The sequence below is a fragment of the Gopherus evgoodei genome, chromosome 1 (assembly GCF_007399415.2).
Source record: "Gopherus evgoodei ecotype Sinaloan lineage chromosome 1, rGopEvg1_v1.p, whole genome shotgun sequence".
Taxonomy (NCBI): Eukaryota; Metazoa; Chordata; order Testudines; family Testudinidae; genus Gopherus; species Gopherus evgoodei.
The window spans coordinates 241,511,694-241,534,323 of NC_044322.1; the positions used below are offsets into that span (position 1 = coordinate 241,511,694).

The following is a 22,630-nucleotide window of genomic DNA, read 5'->3' on the forward strand; positions in this document are numbered from 1 at the left end:
TTGTCTGTTGTGGCTGTGCTACTCAGATTGCCCTCATGATAGGGGATTCCTTTTCTGGCTGATGTGGCCAGCTTTACAGCCTGTGCACCACCATGTTGCAAAGGTACCATAGCAATTGCCTGGATCTGGCTCAGACAGTGTAGACTAGAGTTGCTTTTTGTGGTAACTTTGAGGGCTTGTCTACATCACAAAGTTGCAGCGCTGGTGAGGGGGTTACAGCGCTGCAACTTAGGAGGTGTACACATCTGCAGGGCATCACCAGCGCTGCAACTCCCTGTTTGCAGCGCTGGCCGTACTCCCATTTTGTCTCGGGTGTAGAGGATCCAGCGCTGGTGATCAAGTGTAGACACTTACCAGCGCTTTTCTTGACCTCCGTGGAATAAGCAGGTATCCCAGCATACCTGAGGAAGCGTCTGGTAATCAAGCAGGTCTCCTTCCCTGGTTTGCAGGGGGGTTCGGGGAACGCGAGAGCAAACCGCGGAGAAGCTGGTCTCCTTCCCCGGTTTGCTCTCGCGTTCCCCGAACCCCCGTGCAAGCAGGTCTCCTTCCCTGCGGTTTGCAGGGGGGTTCAGGGAACGCGAGAGCAAACCGCGGCGAAGCTGGTCTCCTTCCCCGGTTTGCTCTCGCGTTCCCCGAACCTCCGTGCAAGCAGGTCTCCTTCCCTGCAGTTTGCAGGGGGGTTCGGGAAACGCGAGAGCAAACTGCGGCGAAGCTGGTCTCCTTCCCCGGTTTGCTCTCGCGTTCCCCGAACCCCCCTTGAAGCCGCCCAACAGCGCTGCAGTGTGGCCACATCTAACACCACTTGCAGCGCTGGTTGCTGTAAGTGTGGCCACTCTGCAGCGCTGGCCCTATACAGCTGTACTAATACAGCTGTAACAACCAGCGCTGCAAAATTGTAGATGTAGACATACCCTTATGAACGTTTCATCCTACAATCTGTAACAGAACTTGCTATTTCTGTACTTTGGAGAAATAACTTACAAGCGATAATATGCATGTTATTTCTGGTGTAGTGTAAATTGCTGACTCATTATTTTAGAAACAACATTTAATTCAAGGCACATTATTTTAAAGGGAGACTCTGTGTTTCATCCAGATATATTCTTCTGATAAAATTAAGGCTAACAGTATTTGTACCTTGGCTGGCAAATGAGTTCCATTTAAAAAAACAACAACAAAACACACACACACACACCACACTCCTCCCCCCCCAAAAAAACAAACAAACAAAAGCCACCACCAGCCACCTGTGGTCACTTAAAAAATTTAACAATACAGCATTGAGTTAAATATTGCCCATATGAGTAGATGTTTCTTTGTATCTGTTCTTGAAATATGTAGCATAACCTTCCCTGATATAAAACTCTCATGTAGAGATCTACATGAGGGCAAATCTTGCTGCTTTAAAGAGTAGACAGTAGCTATCCACTTGACCAAAGAATGCAAAGGGCCCAAATTAGAGGTGTAGATCTGCTTGCCTAAATAATTCCAAAAGACTGGAATAGGTCACTGAGGAACCTTAAATAAAAACATGCTCTCTTCTTAGTTCCAAAGCTGCTGTACTTACATTGCGCATTAAAACATTCACAATCCTAATATGATATGCAACTTTATCTGAGCATTAAATAATGTTGATAACTCCCTCATCCCCCCGACAAATTGGTCCATATCCTGTTTTGACAAATTTCTGTCTTCCTACAAAAAGGTTGAAGGGCTTTAAGCACAAAGCAGCATAATAGCTTTGCATCACCCAGATCCTACTTCTTGATTTTAAGTCTGCCTCTAACTTGTTCTTGTTAGTTATAATAACAGTTATCAAGCCAAACTTACCACTCTCTAAAGATGTTTTTTAAAAAAATGCATAAATGACATGTTTTCTTTAGCAAAATTGAGTATAGAAATAAGTCTTAAAACTAACCTTTAAAACAAGACAGGGATAATTCTAGTATAAAGCATCAATTAAAGACCATGGAGCCACGGGATCTGTCTGTTACAGTATAGACATGGTGCTCGTCCCTTCCTCTGATAGGCAGGCTCTTGCTTTCTGTCTGCAGACTGAACATGAACACAGCCCTTAGAATTACTTGTGCTCCATATACCTCCATTTTTCAAGTAAAGCTCATACTTTCCGTGTTTTTTCTGCAATGGGTGTCCCAGTACATCAGTTTTTGTCAATAAAGCAGATTTTAAGGAGTTGTGTTTTACAATGCAGAGAGTGGAGGATGCTTTTTATACATTGGTGCGAGAGATTCGACAGTACAGAGTGAAAAAAATCAGCAAAGAAGAAAAGACTCCAGGGTGCGTGAAAATTAAAAAATGTCTTGTAATGTAACAGGGTAAGTTTTGTAATAGGGTAAGTTTTGCAAATTAATTTTGGGCAGAAAAGCTGATAATCAGTTTCACGTAAATCAGATATCTTATGGCTTCTCAGTAGTAATTGTATAATTTCAAAATATTAAGTACAAAATCAATCAAACTTCTATTTTCCTTTATTAACATTTAGTTTTGAGCTTTGGTTTCCTAACAATAGAGTATTTTTTAAACAATACCTTAGCAGCTATTGGTCTGTTCTGTTTTGTGATTTTTGACAAATGGGTAGGAGGAGCTCCATACTCTGAGTGACCTTGGACAAGCTACTTAATCTCCGTGCTTCCGTTGTCTGTAAAATGGGTATCATGATATGTGTCAACTTCATGGGGAGTATTCTGAGGAAAAATTTGTAGATTCCACAGTAGTGAAGGCCAGGGATAGATCTTCAAATTGCTTTACAAATAGCTGATTCTCTCTCTTCAACTTTCTACATTTTCAGATGTAGAAACTGAAGTTAAATGCTTTGCTCAGTGTGACAGACAGATGGTATCTACATGGGAATTAGAACACAGGAGTTCTTGGGTCCCAAGCCTGTCCTCAGAGCACCTCTGTCTTCCACTTAATCACTTCAGGAAATGCACCTGAATTCTTTCCTCCCTTGTGCCAGTTGTAATACCATCATATTTCATCAGACAACTGATTAGGATGGGAGAGAGGGAAGGATGATTTTTATCTTTTAAATATCTTTCTTGTAAAAAGGAAGAGAAACTTTTTGTAAAGAAATAAGAGAAAATACAAATGTAACATAAACCAGAAAATATGAAACACTGTTTTATATGATTAATATAGCTATATATTGTACTTACAAGAACTAAGAACCAAAGCAAAATGGGAAGAGAGAAAGCTATGAGAAATAAAGAAAAGATAACATTCAAGACATAGCATGTCATCAAAAAGTAATGCATTCAGTCTATTTCTAGCACTTTCACCAGACCCTCAAAAGAGCTCCCTGTACACATTTCCATTCCATTAGTTCTGTTGCTCTGGGTGCAGCAGTGCAGATCTTGGGTGATTCCTCTTCACTCACTTGACAAGCCAGATGATGACCACTCGCTGCCCACTCTCTAGAACACCACCTTTGTCTTTTCCAGTTTGATTCTTGTCTCACTCAGAGCAACGTGCATGAAGGTAGTGGAGTTGGACTGTCATTTGGGTTCAAAGCTGTGAAAGCTAAGGAAAAAGAGAAACTCCACCTCAACTGTGGCGCTCAGCAGTTGTGCTTTGCCATTGGGATCATGAGCATTTTATCTTATCTGAGGAGGGAAAAAATTCCACAATCTCATTGGAGTGAGTTAGTGGTTGAAGTGATGGCTATGAAAGACAAAACCAAGCTGCACAGGAGTTCTCTCCAAAATATTGGCATAATGAGATAGTGGCTGAGGGCAGTTCCTCCGGCTGTGACTGACAAAGCCAGCCCATTCAGTTCATGTACAGGGGAAAGAAGCCCTCCCTTGGATAGCTGCGGGCTTCAGTGGAAGTAGTACTTGAAGACTTCCTGAGGAAAGGGATGTCAGTGAGTTCCCCAGTTCCTTTTCCTCTGGCCCGTAAAATGTTTGAATCTAAATCTTCCTGGTGGACTTTGAACTCCTCCCAGGAGTTCTATAAAGGCTTTGAGGAAGGTTCCCTAAGGGTCAATACTGGTCTTTTACTAAAAGTCTCATCATTGCTTGGCACTATCCTTTCACAAACGTCTATAAATGCTTTGGTGGGTCACTGTTCAGAGAAGGGAGAAGTATCTTATTGTGATGGGTTGAATCACAGAATCCCCCTTGGGAGCTGCTACCTGATGTGCCAAGATTACTTCTATGCCTGCCTTCCCTGCCAACTCAGGACCCCAGCCCCCCGTCTTGCTGAGCCAGACACTCCTGTCTGCTCCAACGAAGACCCAGGGTCTGAATTTTACCTGAAAGCAGCTCACAGAAGTGTGCTTGTCTTTAACACTCAGATGCCCAACTCCCAATGGGATCTAAACCCAAATAAATCCATTTTACCCTGTATAAAGCTCAAGTAGGGTAAACTCATAAATTGTTCGCCTTCTATAACACTGATAGAGAGAGATGCACGGCTGTTTGCTCTCCCAGGTATTAGTACATACTGTGGGTCAATTAATAAGTAAAAAGTGATTTTATTAAATACAGAAAGTCACCAAGCAAAATAAAATGTGCAAATCTATGTCTAATCAAATTGAATACAGGTAATCTCACTCTTAGAGATGCTTCAATAAGATTTTTTTTCCTCCGATTGGACACCTTCCAGGCTTTGGCACAATTCTTTCCCCTGGTACTGCTCTTGTTCCAGCTCAAGTGGTAGCTGGAGAATTCTTCATGATGGCTCCTCACTCCTCTTTGTTCTGTTCCACCCCTTTATATATCTTTTGCATAAGGCGGGAATCCTTTGTCCCTCTCTGGCTTCCCATCCCTTCCTTCTCAATAGAAAGACACCAGGTTAAAGATGGATTCCAGTTCAGGTGACATGATCACATGTCACTGCAAGACTTCATTGCCCACTTGCCAGCACACATGTATACAGGAAGACTTACAGGTAAAACACACCCATTTGCAGACAATTGTCCTGGCTAATGGGAGTCGTCAAGATTCTAAACCACCATTAATACATAATTACAATAGGCCCTCAGTTATATTTCATATTTCTAGTTTCAGATACAAGAGTGGTACATTTGTACACTCAGTAGATAATAAGCTTTGTAATGATACCTTACAGGAGACCTTTTGCATGAAGCATATTCCAGTTACATTATATTCACTCATTATCAAATTTTTATTAAATCATGTAGACTGCAGTGTCACACTTACGACTTAGTGTCTGAGTTGACCCCCAGTACTTGCTAAGGAATAAAGTCTTTAAAGAAGATTGAAAATAACATGGTTGTGTGGTTTTATTCACTTTGTTCAGGATTCCCTTCTAGTCCATCCATCAGTCTAGCAGATCATGCAGAGCATCTTCATCACTCCTCACACCTGGATTTTTTGATAAATCTGCACAGGCCATATATGCTCCCGGAAGATTTGAGGGATAAATGACACTCCTTACCTAGACTGGATTCTGCAATTACACTTTGCTCAAAAAAGATGTCATTTATGGAATATATTGGCTTAAAGGTTTTCTTTGTATTACATGTGGAGTTTACTGCTAGAAAGTTCCACACAGATTTGTTTCCAGATGAGTTATTTGCTGGCTGTTGGAGTTACAATATGAGGTTTTCTATTCTTCCCTTCTCAGAGTTTTAGAAATATTGATAGATGTGCTGCTGCAGCAAGTCTGGGAAAGACGCGCTCTGCCAATGGGAGTGCGCTCTTCTATCAGCATAAAAAACTCACATCCGCAAGCCGAAGAAGCTATGTTGGTGGGAGAAGTTCTTATGTCAGTGTAACTTAGGATATTCTGGAGGGGGTGGAATATTCAGACCCTTGAGCGACATAAATTTTGCTGACATAGGCTTAGTCCCTTTAGCTGAGAATAGCCTGAATGGTGTTCATCAAGAGTCGCTTAGATATTCCACTAATGTCGTCTGCTCCTCCCAAATGGCTCATTGGGCATTATGGGGTTAGCCATGGTGTGGGACAATAGTTTATCCGAGCTCTGTATGATAGCTGTTCACTTCAAACTGGTTAGACTCCCCCCTTCCCTTTTTTAAAAGAAACACATTCGGTTGTATTTCCCTAAGCCTTTTCTTCAGGAAAAAGTAGTCACGCCTTTGCACTTAGGATACAGGAGAGAGAGACTTTGGAGATTACTTCCTAAGTATAAGCTGAGTTCTGGTATTTTGGAAAGGGCAGCTTTCTTTTGTGCATGTGTCTGGAAGTAGACCCAAGCCGCCCTCCTCACTCCTAAGCAAAGATTTTGGGCTGTGTTGACCTTTTCTCTCTGTGGACTTGCTTGGGAAAGAGGCTGGAATCTCGTTTTCTTTGTTTGCTTCCCATTTAGAATCTCCTCAGATTCTTGGATCCATTTCTAGGCGTCGTCTATGCGTCTCTATCCTTTCTCTCTTCACTTGCTTCCCAGAATAGTAGTCTTCCCCAAGATCAGGAGAAACCTTTGGACACATTTCTGGTCACCTGGTTCCATTCTCTCCAATGCTTAGAATATAAATTGCTTGAAAGGCAAGCCTTTTGGTTTGAGGAGCTTCTAGGATGCCAGCTCAGTTCAGGGAAACATGATCATTAAGTGAAAGTAAGTTCCACATATATGCCCTTGAGGTGTGATCAGTCATGTTAGCAATCTTAGCATTTAGAACGCTGATCTGGAGAAAATGAGCTCGGGGGTTAGCATGAAAACCTCTAAGCTTAGTTACCAGCTTGGACCTGGTACTTGCTGCCACCACCCAAAAAATTAGAGTGTTTTGGGGCACTTTGGTCCCCCTGAAAACCCTTCCCTGGGGACCCCAAGACCCAAATCCCTTGAGTCTCACAACAAAGGGAAATAATCCTTTTTCCCTTCCCCCCCCTCCAGGTGCTCCTGGAGAGATACACAGACACAAGCTCTGTGAATCCAAACAGAGTGACTCCCCCTCTCCGTTTCCAGTCCTGGAAACAAAAGGGACTTTCCTATTCCCCAGAGGGAATGCAAAATCAGGCTAGCCAATCCAACGCACACAGATTTCCCCTGATTTCTTCCTCCCACCAATTCCCTGGTGAGTACAGACTCAATTCCCTGAAGTAAAGAAAAACTCCAACAGGTCTTAAAAGAAAGCTTTATATAAAAAGAAAGAAAAAATACATACAAATGTTCTCTCTGTATTAAGGTGACACAACACAGGGTCGATTGCTTAAAAGAATATTGAATAAACAGCCTTATTCAAAAAGAATACAAATCAAAGCACTCCAGCACTTATATTCATGCAAATACCAAAGAAAAGAAACCATATAACTTACTATCTGATCTCTTTGTCCTTACACTTAGAAACAGAAGATTAGAAAACAGAACTACTTCTCCAAAGCTCAGAGAAAGCAGGCAGCCAGAAAAACAAAGACTCAGACACAAACTTCCCTCCACCCAAAGTTGAAAAAATCTGTTTTCCTGATTGGTCCTCTGGTCAGGTGCTTCAGGTGAAAGAGACATTAACCCTTAGTTATCTGTTTATGACACGCCCCCCAAATTGCAGACAGTGGGGAAGCTCACTGGCGGCGATTTCCTTCTAGAACTTGAAGATAAACAGATTAATACAACACATGCACCTTTACATATACCCCATAGTATATAACTAACAGACTTCTACATTTTAAGAACACTTTTTAACTACTGAATTCTGGGAAACTCTCACGGGAGAGTGCATCAGCTACTTTGTTAGAAGCTCCTGTGATGTGTTGAATTTCAAAATCAAAATCTTGGAGAGCTAAACTCCAACGAAGAAGTTTCTTGTTGTTCCCCTTGGCAGTATGAAGCCACTTTAGTGCAGCATGGTCAGTTTGTAGTTGGAACCGCCGTCCCCAAACATATGGGCGCAGCTTTTCCAGGGCGTACACAATGGCATAGCATTCCTTTTCACTGACTGACCAGTGACTTTCCCTCTCAGACAGTTTTTTGCTGAGAAACACGACAGGATGGAAGTTGTGATCTGTTGCTTGCTGCATGAGCACTGCTCCTATACCACGCTCAGATGCATCTGTGGTTACTAGGAATGGCTTCTCAAAGTCCGGGGCCCTGAGCACAGGGTCAGACATGAGCATCGCCTTAAGCTGGGTAAAGGCTTTTTGACACTCATCAGTCCACTTAACGGCATTTGGCTGGGTCTTTTTGGTTAGGTCGGTCAATGGGGCAGCGATTTGGCTGTAGTGTGGTACAAATCGCCTATAGTATCCGGCCAAGCCTAAGAAGGATTGGACCTGCTTCTTGGACCGTGGGACAGGCCACTTTTGGATAGCATCCACCTTGGCCTGTAGGGGGTTTATGGTTCCTCGACCCACCTGGTGCCCCAGGTAAGTCACTCTGTTTTGGCCTATTTGACACTTTTTGGCCTTAACAGTTAGTCCGGCCTGCCTGATGCGCTCAAAGACCTTTTCCAGGTGTAGTAGGTGTTCGGGCCAGGAGTCTGAAAAAATGGCCACATCATCGAGGTAGGCAACTGCAAATTCTCCCAGTCCAGCTAGTAGACCATCTACCAGCCTCTGGAAGGTGGTGGGTGCATTTCGAAGGCCGAAAGGAAGGACGTTGAATTCATACACCCCCGCATGGGTGACGAATGCTGACCTCTCCTTGGCAGGTTCATCTAGCGGTACTTGCCAGTACCCCTTGGTTAAGTCTATTGTAGAGATGAACTGGGCACGTCCCAACTTCTCCAATAGCTCATCAGTGCGTGGCATTGGATAGTTGTCCGGACGAGTTACCGCATTTAGCTTACGGTAGTCCACGCAAAAGCGTATTTCCCCATCTGGTTTGGGTACCAGAACCACTGGAGATGCCCATGCACTGGTAGATGAGCGGATTATACCCATCTGTAGCATGTTCTGGATCTCCCGTTCTATAGCAGCTTGGGCATGAGGAGACACCCGGTAGGGTGGGGTTCTGATTGGGTGAGCATTACCTGTATCAATGGAGTGGTATGCCCGTTCAGTCCATCCTGGGGTGGCTGAGAACAATGGGGCGAAGCTAGTGCACAGCTCCTTGATTTGTCGCCGCTGCAGACGTTCCAGGGTGGTTGAGAGGTTCACCTCTTCCACGCCACCGTCTTTTTTCCCGTCGTAGTAGACACCGTCAGGCCACTCAGCATCATTTCCCTGGACTGTAAACTGACAAACCTGTAAGTCTCTGGAATAGAAAGGCTTGAGAGAATTAACATGGTACACTCTAGGTTTTAGTGAGGAATTGGGAAATGCTATGAGGTAATTAAGAGTTCCCAGGCACTCTTGGACCGTGAATGGCCCTTCCCATGATGCTTCCATCTTATGGGCCTGTTGCGCCTTCAAGACCATAACCTGGTCTCCTACCTTGAAGGAACGTTCTCTGGCATGTCTGTCATACCAGGCCTTTTGCTCTTCTTGAGCATCCTTTAGGTTCTTTCTAGCAAGGGCTAAAGAGTGTTGGAGGGTGCTTTGTAGGTTGCTTACAAAGTCCAGAATGTTAGTTCCTGGAGAAGGCGTAAACCCCTCCCATTGCTGCTTCACCAACTGTAATGGCCCCTTAACCTCGTGACCATACACAAGTTCAAATGGTGAAAACCCTAAACTGGGATGTGGTACAGCCCCGTAGGCAAACAGCAACTGCTGCAACACTAGGTCCCAATTACTGGAGAATTCGTTGATGAATTTTCGTATCATGGCCCCCAAAGTTCCATTGAACCTTTCCACCAGGCCATTGGTTTGATGGTGGTACAGGGTGGCAACCAAGTGATTCACCCCATGAGTTTCCCACAGTTTTTCCATGGTCCCTGCCAGGAAATTAGACCCTGAATTTGTAAGGATGTCGGAGGGCCAACCTACCCTGGCAAAGATGTCTGTTAAGGCCAGGCACATAGTGTTAGCCCTGGTGTTGCCTAGAGCTACTGCTTCTGGCCATCGGGTAGCAAAGTCCACTAAAGTCAGTACGTACTGCTTTCCTCTGGGCGTCTTTTTTGGGAAAGGGCCCAGAATATCCACAGCTACTCGCTGAAATGGGACCTCAATTATGGGGAGTGGCTGGAGAGGGGCCTTGACCTGGTCTTGAGGCTTTCCCACTCTTTGGCATACCTCACAAGACCGGACATACTTGGCAACATCCTTGCCCATCCCCTCCCAGTGGAAGGACTTCCCCAACCGGTCCTTGGTTCTGTTCACCCCAGCATGGCCACTGGGATGATCATGGGCTAAGCTTAAGAGCTTCCCCCGGTACTTAGTTGGAACCACCAACTGTTTTTGCGGCTGCCATTCTTCCCGGTGTCCACCAGAAAGAATTTCCTTGTATAAAAGTCCTTGGTCTATAACAAACCGGGATCGATTAGAAGAGCTGAGAGGCGGTGGGGTGCTCCGTGCCGCCGCCGAAGCTTTCTGAAGGCTGTCATCCGCTTCCTGCTCAGCCTGGAACTGTTCCCTTGAGGCTGGGGTCACCAGTTCTTCCTCAGACTGTGGACTTGGGCTTGGTCCCTCTGGAAGCGATGTAGGTGATGGGATTGTTTCCATTGCTGGTGAACCGCTCTCCGCTGGTGCACCTGAGGGTATTTCAGGCTCTGGCTGAGCCTTTTGGGTATGGCTGTCTGTTGCTTCTGCCAGTTGTGGCTCGCTGGCGCCCACTGGCGTTGAGTTTGAAGATGGGGTTGCAATTGCTGGTGCTGGTTGCTGTTCCAGTTCCGGGCCTGGGACTGGAGATGCTATGGCTGTTTCAGTGGTAGGCATGGAATCCGGGTCCACTACCTCTGTCTGGGTCTCTGGTAACACAGACGGGGCCTCTGTGGACGGCTCAGGAACAGGAATGGGTCTGGAAGCTTGCCTGGTTTGGCTACGGGTAACCATTCCCACTCTCTTGGCCCGCCTCACCTGGTTGGCCAAGTCTTCCCCCAGTAGCATGGGGATAGGGTAATTGTCATAGACTGCAAAAGTCCACATTCCTGACCAGCCTTTGTACTGGACAGGCAGTTGAGCTGTAGGCAAGTCTACAGCTTGTGACATGAAGGGGTAAATTGTAACTTTGGCCTTTGGGTTGATGAATTTGGGGTCAACAAAGGATTGGTGGATAGCTGACACTTGTGCCCCCGTGTCTCTCCACGCAGTAACCTTCTTTTCGCCCACTCTCAAATTTTCCCTTCACTCCAAGGGTATTTGAGAGGCATCCGGGCCTGGGGATCTTTGGTGTGATGGTGGTGTAATGAATTGCACTCGCATGGTGTTTTTGGGACAGTTGGCCTTGATATGTCCCAGTTCATTACACTTAAAGCATCTTCCATCTGATGGGTCACTGGGCCGAGGTGAGTTACTGGAGACTGATGAGGTGGAAGGGTAGGGTGTTTGTGGCTTTACTTGGGTGGTATATGGGGTCTTTGGCTGTCCTCGGTTGTAGGGTTTATGGTCTGTGTGCCCCCTGGGGTAATCGTTCCCCTTGACAGTAGCTTTCTTGCTTTCTGCCAGTTCCATCCATTTGGCTCCAATCTCCCCCGCCTCAGCGAGATCTTTGGGTTTTCCATCTTGTATGTACCGTGTGATGTCTTCAGGAACACCATCCAAGAACTGCTCCATTTGTATGAGGAGGTTCAGTTCTTCCAAGGTTTGAATGTTGTTTCCTGTTATCCAGGCCTCATAGTTTTTTGCAATGTAGTAGGCGTGTTTGGGAAATGACACCTCTGGTTTCCACTTTTGGGTTCTGAAGCGCTGACGGGCATGATCTGGGGTTATCCCCATCCTGTATCTGGCCTTGGTTTGAAAAAGTTTATAGTCATTCATTTGCTGCTTAGGCATTTCAGCTGCCACCTCTGCTAAAGGTCCACTGAGCTGTGGCCTCAATTCTACCATGTACTGGTCTTCGGGGATGCTGTACCCAAGACAGGCTCTTTCAAAATTTTCCAAGAAGGCCTCGGTGTCATCCCCTGCCTTGTAGGTGGGAAATTTCCTGTGCTGTGGAGCAATAATTGGCGCCGGGTTGTTAGAGTTGGCTGGCACATGCAGCCCAGCTTTTGCCAAGTCCAGTTCATGCTTTCTCTGTTTTTCCTTCTCTTCATCTTCTTTTTGTTGTTTTTCCATTTCTCGGCGGTGGGCCGTCTCTTCTTCTTCTTGCTTCCTTCTGTGGGCCAACTCATCTTCTGCTTGTTTCCTTCGGTAGGCCACCTCTTCTTCTAGTTTTCTTTTGTATGCTGCCTGTTTGATTTGTTCTTCTTTTTCTTACATCTCCATCTCTTTTTGTTTTATTTCCAGTTGTCGCCTGTGTTCAGCTTCTTTGAATTGGTCTTCGGCCTCAATTTTTGCCTTGGTAGACATGGTTCCTGTTTTCTTGTGTTGGGGTGCCCTCCGGTGTTTATCTTCCGAACTGCAGGTTCTCTGTTGCCTCCTGAAGTCTGAAGTCTGCCTAGCAACAGTGCCTTTAGCTAATCTTCAATGTTAAGTAAACCTGAAAAACCACTTTATTTGCATTTATATAGTGCTGGTAATGACTCTCAATGGGAGTGCTATTGTGTGACAAAAGACTCGTGATAGCACCTTAACGACTTCTTGCTTAACATGCAAGCCACAAACTGCCAGAGAGAGCAGAAAAAAAAAATTCTCTCTGGTTCCCTTTTAAAAGCACCTCTGTGCTAAAAAGCCCTTAGCAGAGAAAAGAAAAATATAATATTCCTACTGGCTTCTGGATTCTGTCTATCTCCCAACCGCTGCTACACCATGTAATAACCTTAGTCCCAGATCTGGACCTTAGCGTCCAAAATATGGGGGTTAGCATGAAAACCTCCAAGCTTAGTTACCAGCTTGGACCTGGTACTTGCTGCTACCACCCAAAAAATTAGAGTGTTTTGGGGCACTTTGGTCCCCCTGAAAACCCTTCCCTGGGGACCCCAAGACCCAAATCCCTTGAGTCTCACAACAAAGGGAAATAATCCTTTTTCCCTTCCCCCCCTCCAGGTGCTCCTGGAGAGATACACAGACACAAGCTCTGTGAATCCAAACAGAGTGACTCCCCCTCTCCGTTTCCAGTCCTGGAAACAAAAGGGACTTTCCTATTCCCCAGAGGGAATGCAAAATCAGGCTAGCCAATCCAACGCACACAGATTTCCCCTGATTTCTTCCTCCCACCAATTCCCTGGTGAGTACAGACTCAATTCCCTGAAGTAAAGAAAAACTCCAACAGGTCTTAAAAGAAAGCTTTATATAAAAAGAAAGAAAAAATACATACAAATGTTCTCTCTGTATTAAGGTGACACAACACAGGGTCGATTGCTTAAAAGAATATTGAATAAACAGCCTTATTCAAAAAGAATACAAATCAAAGCACTCCAGCACTTATATTCATGCAAATACCAAAGAAAAGAAACCATATAACTTACTATCTGATCTCTTTGTCCTTACACTTAGAAACAGAAGATTAGAAAACAGAACTACTTCTCCAAAGCTCAGAGAAAGCAGGCAGCCAGAAAAACAAAGACTCAGACACAAACTTCCCTCCACCCAAAGTTGAAAAAATCCGGTTTCCTGATTGGTCCTCTGGTCAGGTGCTTCAGGTGAAAGAGACATTAACCCTTAGCTATCTGTTTATGACAAGCTCATAAAGTCTGATGGCACATCAGTAGCTGAATACCTGAATCATCATCATGGTGGCACAAATAACGCACCCTGCTAAGGAGTCTGCCCTTTCTTAGAGTATGTCTACATGGCAAAAAAGCCCTCTGCCTCCCCCAGCAGAGTCTCAGAGCCTGGCTCTGCAGACTCTTGCTATGGCACTAAAAATAGCTATGTTGACGTTTGGGCTCAGGCTTTCAAGGGATGGTTTGTTTCAGCCTGTTTTTAGTGCTGTAGCCAAAGCCCTGAGAGCCCAGATCTGTAGACCCAGACTGAGACTTGCTGCTGAGCATGTGGGTTATGTTTTGTTTTTTGCTGTATAGACATACCCTATTCTCCTCTCAGTAAGACTCCACTTGTTCTGGGACAGCTTAACTGTGCAGCAGACTGGCTAAGCAGATCCAAGGAGAATGGTCCCCAAAGACTGAAGCCTTTCAGCAGGTATCCAGAACCTTGGGAAAACTTACAGTAGAATTGTTTGCAACTAAATGCAGTGTCAAGTGCTTTCTTTCTTGTCAGCCAACCAAGCCCAGCAATGTTGGTCCAGAATACATTTGTTGTTTCATGAAACTTGTCCTGGTGTATGTATTTTCCCCTCTTGGTCATCATGGGACACTTTAAAAAAATAAGATTTAAAAAAAACATGATTGTTTTGGATTAGCTAGCTTGTGGAAGCTCGGTATGCCTACTTGCTGATGCTCTCCTGAAGGATAAAATTCCTTTGGTGTTATGCCATGAAGCAGGAGACACCAATGTGCATCTGGCTTGTTTTGTCTGTGACAGATGAACAAAATGTTTTAACTAATGTAAAAACTACAACGGATACCTTACTTGAAAATGTTAGTCAGTAGCATTATTTTACTTAACTTTATGCTCAGGTAGGCAATCAACTAACTGTAAATTAGGCAGTGAGATGATGCACTGATGGTCTTATTAAAAATGCAAATACAGAAGCTATGTTTCAACTTAATCTTTTAAGGGGTTCATCAATTGTTTTCAGGCTGTAAACAAAAGTTATTTTATGGCCTTCCCACCCAACTCAAAAGGTGTGCAAATTTGCAAGCCAAAAATGATTGCATGGTAATTGTGTCCCCCGCCCATGTTGGAAGTACACACTACAATTAGACCCTTCTTTTTGTACAACAAGTTGATATAGGTCCTCTTAAAAAACAAAAACAAACAAATGAACAAAAAAACTCCCCAAAGTTTGGTAGAATCCAGTTGATAGGAAAAAGGAGCATTTTGACATAGAACTACTTAACCGTTCAACTGTTTTAAGTCTTAAAAAATGTCATTTTTTTAGTATGAATGCAGGATAGAAGCTGATTTATGATCCTGCGCTGGGCTTTCTGATTGTGAATTAAGTTGTCTCCCTTCTGGAGTATGGCCAGTAGGAAGTCTTCCAGACACTGACTGTTTTTAATTTTAAAATATGACTTAAGCTGAAAAGAGCACTAAATGAATTTTCTCATGGCTGAACAGAATAAGGTGACTGCTGGTCAGTTATATAGCTATCAAAAACACTTCTAGACTATCATCTTACTGTTTTAACCATACACTGTGGTATTTTGCATATATACTTTTTAGACCAGGGTGCTGGATGATGCTGTGTGGCAGAATTCTAACAGAATGCTGGATTTCTGTACAAATCCTTCCCAGTGTTGAAATCTTTAGAGATGAATCTTTTGTAAAACTTCTTTAAAGTCAATGTTTCATTAAAACACAGTAAGCTAAATAAAGTAAAACTATATGCTGAAGGTGACTGAAGAAAAGGCAGCAATATCTATGCACCTCTAAGACACAGGTTAGGGAGAGAATTCTAAAACCCAATACACAGAGAGATTTCAGTAGGAGGCCATAGAGGCTGTGTGATTTGTGGAAATAGTTGCACACTCCCATATGCAATATTCTGTTAGCCAGACTTAGTACTATCAAATGATTTGGGGCTCCTCCTTAGCTGTTCTTGTGACATTGTCAAGTGTATCCATGTTGCATATGTAGAACTTGAAATTTTTCACACATTAAAAAGTAGACCTATGTGCAAATGCCTGATTTTAATTCATAAGTTTTGCCAGCACATTTGAGGAGGTCTGCTTAGAAAGTGGCTTAGTGTCACTGACTCTTTTTATTTGAGGAGTCTTGAGTAAAGCAGGACTTTGGATAACTTTCCCATTCAACTCTAGGACAGTGTGCTGCAACCCAAATTTTGAAATAATGTTCCTTATCTGCAGGTAACCAAAGTTAAGTGTCTGGAGTTAAATGAAAGGCAAAATAAGGCCTCAAGTTAATTTTGAATGTAAGGTTCTTTATTTTCTTTTCACCTTTAAAAGAGTCTTGATACAATGTGCCCAATTATCAGTCAGTAGGTGCATTAAACGGAATTTACAGCAGAACCAAAACCAGTAGAATGCAAATATTCTCCAAACTGTTTAAGATTTGATCTGCAAAACAAAGGATTCAATACTGTAAACTGAAATGCCATACTTAAGTCTCCCCCTAGTGTACAGGTTTTGTAATACACACTATGTACAATTATCCTGTTCTGCAGTACCTGCAGTAGGCACAGTAGAATGAATTTCAGCCTTAACTGTGAATCTCCTTACTTTCTTTAAGGTTAAGGTCCTTAATATTGTTTGAATATAGCTTTTTATGGGTTAATTTCTGTGCATTTATTTTAACAATAGCTTAAAAAAGAAAGTGGGTGGAACCTTTTTGTGGAAGTTTGTGTTCTGTTACACTTTGCATTTAGTACATTTCACCTGATGATCTTAGACCACTATACAAATGTTAATGACGTCCTTTGTGAGGAAGATGGTATTCCTTACATTTTACTGATGCAGAAACTGAGGCACTTAGTCATCTTGCTCAGGCTCATGGGTGCAGTTTGTGGGAAAACGACATGTAGAGCTCTTGGTGCCAATCCTGTACTCTAGCCATGGGACTTTGGCCCTTTGCAGCGAATTTTTTGCTCTGTTCGTTAATGGAGACTTAATACTGCAGTATGTATGTTTTTAAAATTGCATATCCAGTTACAGCACCATTATATCTTATTTAGATACCGGTTATTATGGATTCATATTGTGCCATTATTCTGACTGTCTTTCAAAGTTGTAAGTCAGATATTAACATTTGACTGAGTTTTACAGCAGAACAGTACTAATTTTCACTAATTAATGAGATTGATTTCTAATTTTTTAAAAAGAGAAATAAGTTTTAAAAAACAGGGTCCTGCATGACACAATATACTATGTTCACTTTATTTTGACCATTACAGTTTATCTGTATTTCAAATAGTTCATTGTGTACTAGTAAATGTACTTAAGTATGCTGAAACATCATTAGAGCACACTGCTGTGAAAACCCTGAGAGGCAGTGAGAAATGGACAATGTTTGTGTGAATTGGTAAAGTACAGACTGACTAGGATTCTATTCAGTTAATGATCCTCTCATAGACGTATGCAGGGACTGAAGCTGTTATGATGTATTGTTAATGCACATTTGTTTGAAGGAACTATTTGCTTTTAAATACAGATCTCTTTAAATGGCATATCCTTCAAACTTTCCCTATAGCTGAATCTACTCAAACATATACACTACTATATTTGAATAAAACTCTGTAATTAAGCACAGTTACTATTTTTAAAGGGCCCAGTCTACTCCCATTGGTATCAATGGGAGGACTTTTAGCTGTTGCCTTCAGTGGGAGGAGGAACTTACAGTGTGCATGTTGCCCTTTATTTGCGTCTTGCAATTTAGGACGTAAGAGTCTATAGCTGATGATAAAGAAGTTCTTTTAGCTCCAGTGGTAGTAGTCTTTGTTTTTACCTATCGGACTTGATTTCTGGACCCACTTCTGCAGGTGTGTGGCTTATTACTCTGGTATAGCAGTATTTTACATCCACTTTTGTATGTGTGAAATTCATAAAGAACAATGCAGTGGAGAATTGGGCCTCACTTTCTTGTGTAGCAAATGAAATGTGTATATTAAAAAAAAACACACTAACCTGGCAACTTCCAAAAATGAAAAGGTTTCCAAAACCAGTGAAGATTGCTGAGTGACAACGTATGTGTTTGTTGCTATATTTTTAGAACCGAAACACCTGAAAGCACAGAAATTAATAATTAAATACATCGACACTGTTTGATTATAAAAAAAACATGCTTCATCACAACACCCAATATACATGTTCTTACTAAACTGCAACATTAATATGAACCTGCAGTGTTCAGATGAAAACAAACACTACCCAAATGAGTACATAAACCATGTTAATTTGGTCTTATAGTCGCATATGTTTCTTTTCAGGGTGTCGATGATGCCTTCTACACGTTAGTTCGAGAAATCCGAAAACATAAAGAGAAGATGAGCAAAGATGGGAAAAAGAAGAAAAAGAAGACAAAGACAAAGTGTATAATTATGTAAATACAATTTATCCTTTATTCTTAAGGCATACTTAAGAAAGTGATTTTTTGTACATTACACTAAATTATTAGCATTTGATTTAGCATTACTTAATTTTCTTTCTGCTTCATGAACCTGAATGCTTGTTTTAAATGACAGTGGAAGCTTTATTCCTCTTAAGTGCCAGTATTCCTTGAGTGTTGGTTCTTGAACTAGCAATGCCCGTGGAAGAAGGAGGAAAAAAAACAAAACCCTGAGAATTTTCTTAGGGTTTTTTGGTGCATGCAAAGCTGCTAACTTCCTATTTTCTTACCAATTGTGAACTTTAGTTCTGTGTGCAAACAAAATAATGAAAGTGCTCCACAGGCTCTTATATCGTTACTGTTTTTTTATCTGGCTGAATAAAAGGACTAGTTAGCATAAGACACTTTTATTTCCGACTTGTTTTCTTTTATTCTAGACTGACTGCAATATTGAGAGACCAGAAGCCTTTATAGTCTTCCTATAGATTCTGCTTCTAGGCATCTAGTCTTGTAGCATTTCAGATCAACTTCCAATGAATGTAAAGCTATAACTTTCACAAAGTTTTTCACTGCAATTTGTCATGGTCACTCCTTTAAATACTATATTTTTTCTATAAAAAAAAGAAAAATTAAAAAAAGACAATAATGCACATCTGGCAATGGAAAAAGTAAAAGTTCTAATTAAATTGATTTGCTATTGTAATGCTTTGCTTAAGACTTTCACTAACTTTTTATGTCAGGAGACCCAGAGTTAAATCCTGGCTCCACTGAAGTAACTGGCAAACTTCAAAGTAGCATCAGTAGGGTCAGGATTTCACCCTCAGCATCACTACTAAGAAATACTGGAAAGCCTTAACAAATGAGTAATTCAAACACTTACAGAAGTTAATTCATATGTTGATTCAGAATTTAATCCTAAGAATGAGGTCAGGATCTCTACCTTTATAGATGTCAGAACCATTTTTTCAAGAGTGGCATTAAATATTTCCAGATGCCCATTTTGTGTATAATAGGGGAGGCATTTTAAAGTCCAGTAACCTCTTTAGATTCAGTAATGGCACTTGAATTCAACTGCTTCATACAGATTAGTTGGAAATCCACTATGCCATAAATATAGGGATGATGGAGAATTTGCACAAACATTCAGCATGCATAGCTGATATTATGGTTCCCAGAGCTAATGTTGTTTTGTGTTCTGCTGTGATTCTTGTGAAATACTAATTTTGTTTCACAGATTAAATGGTTGTTTAGTGGAATAAAATGTCAAGATTGTTACACATCGAAACCAGGTTTTCAGTGGTGTTGTTCCCAGAGTGATTTTTTTCTTGTGATTTTTCTGATTAGAGTTAATCCATTTTGAAGAAGCTTTCATTTGCAGTACAGCAATAGTTTGGTTAATCTGCACCAAAGTGAGAGCCAGTTCTCTCATGTTGCCAATGCTTGTGATTTTTATCGTGAATTTAATAAATTTGATGTTTTTCTTAAGGTCTCCACTCCTGGAGTTGAGTTGAGTTTGCTTTTCTAATGTGTCTAGCCCTCATAGTTACAGAGAAGAGCTTGAAAGTGTGACTCAACTGTATGCTAAATGATTGAACAGCAGAAGGCAAATAATACACAACATGTATTGGTCTTTAAAACCTTGTGATTTGTCGAGGCCTGATTCATGAATGTTCAGTGGTCATGATAGACAAAACTGTTATTCCCAAGTTATCCTGAAACTTTTAAAGAGTTTGCACACTGAGTTTTTCAGAGTAGGATTTTCATGTAGCAGCGTAACTTAAAGTGCATGTACAGTATCAAAGGTACAACTACATGTGCAAGATGACCTCTTATTTCTATACAGGGAGCAGTAGAGTGGCCATATTTGAAAGAGAGTGGCAGTGGTGGCTAGAGGTGTAATAAACATACTACCTGTATTTCTGCATGACCCTTACATTTTGTGTGGCTGGGAAATTTTTGAAATTTAAAAAAAAAAAAAATTCCCAAGCTGCAGAGTATATACTTCATACATATGGCAAAAAAGGATACTGAAAGATGGTGGTGGGAGAACATAATGTTATATCCTAATTTAGGACCAATAGGAAGAGGGAACAAATCCCTGTAGGTGTTGTAAACATCTAGTGTTTTATTTGCAACTTTTGAGTTTAAAACATCTTGAGGTTGAGATTTTGTTGGTTTAATTGGATATTTTTAGACACTACTATCAACGTATTGGAGGAATGTAGCAGCAGAGGATACTGTAACTTGAACAAACAAGAAATAAAATCTTAAGACTTGTGACTTTTTGTAACTGAGTCACACTGCATGCAAATTTAGGGCTCGTCTAGACACAGTTTTTTATCAATTTAACTAAATGAGTAGAAAAACTGATTTAGCTAAAATTTGGTGCAGCTTTCAAATGTGGATGCAGTTATCAGTATAGAAGTATTATACCAAGATAGCTTATTTTAATAAAGTTAATCTGTAAACTACCAATTCATTTGAATAGATATTAAAACTGTTTAGACCAGCCTTTATGATCTAACTTTCACAAAATACGCTCATCCTTGCCACTGTTGTGCAGTTTTGTCTTAGTATTTGTAGAGACTTGGTGAGGCATGTTGAATTGCAGCTTGCACAAGTTGATCTAATAATTATTCTGTCTTTCCCTATTTGAAATGCTTTCCAAGAACATATCCAGATGCTATCTTTTTCTGATAGTAACTATTAAATGAACATGTGTAGTCACTTACTATATTAATACATTAGATTTCCAATGCCTGAAAGTAGCTTTATGTAACTTTTGATAAACATCTTTTTTTAAAAAAAGTCATCAGTTAACTTAAAACTGAAATTTTATTGTTTCGATTCTTTTAACCTATACAGTTGTCCTAAAATCTTGGTTGGCTGAGGTTATGTAAAAAAAAAACAAAAAAACAAAAAAATTCACCATATAAAATGCTGTTACTGTAATAGCATTTCTCTAATAGGTAAGTTGGTACATAAACTTCCATTCTTTTGTCAGTACTATCAAGCAATACAACTATTTCTTTCTAAGGCCTACAAGTTGTGGCTCTTTTTGTAAAGTCTACATAAAGCTACATAGGCAGTAATCTTTCCTAATATTTCCCAATAATTCCACTGTCTTGTGTTTTCATGTTGAAAATACTTCTGCTTTTTCCTCTTGAGTGCCAACTTCTTACTAGAACAATTTCTTAACGTAATATGTTTACCTGGAATGTATTTTAACTATTTTTGTATAGTGTAAACTGAAACATGCACATTTTGTACATTGTGCTTTTTTTGATGTGGAACATATGCAGTGTGATCCAGTTTTCCCATCATTTGGTTGCATGACCTATGAATATTTGGTCATACCAGACATTAAATTAAAAGAATGACCACTGTTTAAACTTTTTAATGTTTTATAGGAGTATGTGCTGTGAGGTAATCTGAAATTTGTCATTTTTTGTCAAATTGTACTGCTCCTATTTATTGTAATGTAATAAAAATAGTTATTGTGAACTTTTGTTTAATTTGTTGCTCCTTCCAATAAATGTAATGCTAATCTTCATAATTAGTTAAGTACCCCATGAACTTCATTTATGTGGCAGCCCCTCTTGATTTCTGTTGCTGTTGCCCATCAACTTCTGTGCAGACCCCCTCCCCCTCTATTTACGGTCATATACTCCCTCTTTTTAGAGGAAGACTTTCCTTTGTGAAAGCTGTATTGAATAAATTTGGGCAAAACGTTCTAGGACACTGGTCCAGGTCTTTGTTGTTCATGAATTACTATAAGACCCTATTTTCAGTTGCTTGTAACTTTGCCAAACTTTAATAATTTGGGCTGAAATTTTCCATGCTGGGTGTCTGCTGTTGCTGCTTATTATTTATTATTATTTAATAAGTTTAGCCAAAATGGTTCAGCTGTTTGAGAATGAAGCTGGGCAAAACAATGTATTTTCCCCTAATTTTAAACATTTCTGGCAACCTTTTCTTTGAACAGTATTAGTGACCCTGTGCTTTGGAGCAAGGACTACAAATTTTGGCCACGGGTGTCTCTGCCAGAGGTGCTCATTTTGCTACTATCCCTGTGAAAAATCTGCCCAAATGTGGCCAGATTCTAAGCCTTTGGAAAAAATCACAATTCACACATGCACAGACTTTCTAAAACTTTGTGGCTGTACTCCCTGAAGATTCTGTCCACACTTGTCATAATCCAACCTGTGGCTGGGCTAGACTTTCCCTGCAATTAGATTTCTGGGCTGTTGCTAGCTTGGCACCAGAACTGAGACCATGAAGCCCCCTTTCTGTGCTCTCGATGTTGCCTGGTCACTGAGGAGGGAATTGCCTGATTCAAATGCAGAGACCACCAGAGTCAGATCTGGGAGGGGCAGAGTAGCTTTGGACAGGGAGATTGGGAGTGCAGGAGGGAAGATGGGACAAGGAATTGGAGGGGATGTTGAGGGGGAAAGACTGAGCCTGGTTGGACAAGAGACTGCGTTGGGGAGTGAAATGAGGGGTAGGAGGCCTGGAAGCCAGTGGACAGAGGGTAGAGTTAGCTCAGATGAAGAGCTGAGGAGTGGAGGGAGAGACTGGAACTGAATGACTGTGTGGTGATGGTGGTGGGGCGTGTGACGACGATCCTGTGTGTGTGAGGAGAATTGGGA

At 41.5% G+C, this 22,630-nt stretch overlaps 2 protein-coding genes across 10 annotated transcripts in view; one reads left to right on the forward strand and one right to left on the reverse strand.

The window, feature by feature from the left end:
• Positions 1-21,485, forward strand: part of KRAS (KRAS proto-oncogene, GTPase) — a 58,942-nt gene extending 37,457 nt beyond the window's left edge. Inside the window, exons 5-7 of one of the 4 annotated variants that reach the window (XM_030541213.1) lie at positions 2,213-2,328; position 4,000; positions 17,863-21,485. In XM_030541213.1, coding sequence (XP_030397073.1) covers positions 2,213-2,328; position 4,000; positions 17,863-17,979 — 234 coding nt within the window. In that variant the 3' untranslated portion in view covers positions 17,980-21,485. Of the gene's footprint in view, positions 1-2,212; positions 2,337-3,999; positions 4,001-17,862 lie in introns of all 4 variants that reach the window. The other 3 variants (XM_030541204.1, XM_030541194.1, XM_030541184.1) reach the window with 3 other exon arrangements.
• The window catches only part of ETFRF1 (electron transfer flavoprotein regulatory factor 1), a 32,507-nt gene continuing 11,082 nt past the window's right edge, over positions 1,206-22,630 (reverse strand). For 3 of the 6 annotated variants that reach the window (XR_003997571.1, XR_003997568.1, XM_030541258.1), the window contains exons 3-4: positions 17,561-17,656; positions 15,841-15,997 (exon numbers count right to left, since the gene is read on the reverse strand). Coding sequence is in view for 2 of the 6 variants with exons in the window: in XM_030541258.1 (XP_030397118.1) it covers positions 15,928-15,997; positions 17,561-17,656 (166 nt within the window). In the remaining 4 variants the exon portion in view is untranslated. Of the gene's footprint in view, positions 2,056-3,128; positions 3,541-13,543; positions 14,172-15,840; positions 15,998-17,560; positions 17,657-22,630 lie in introns of those variants that run through there. The other 3 variants (XM_030541249.1, XR_003997570.1, XR_003997569.1) reach the window with 3 other exon arrangements.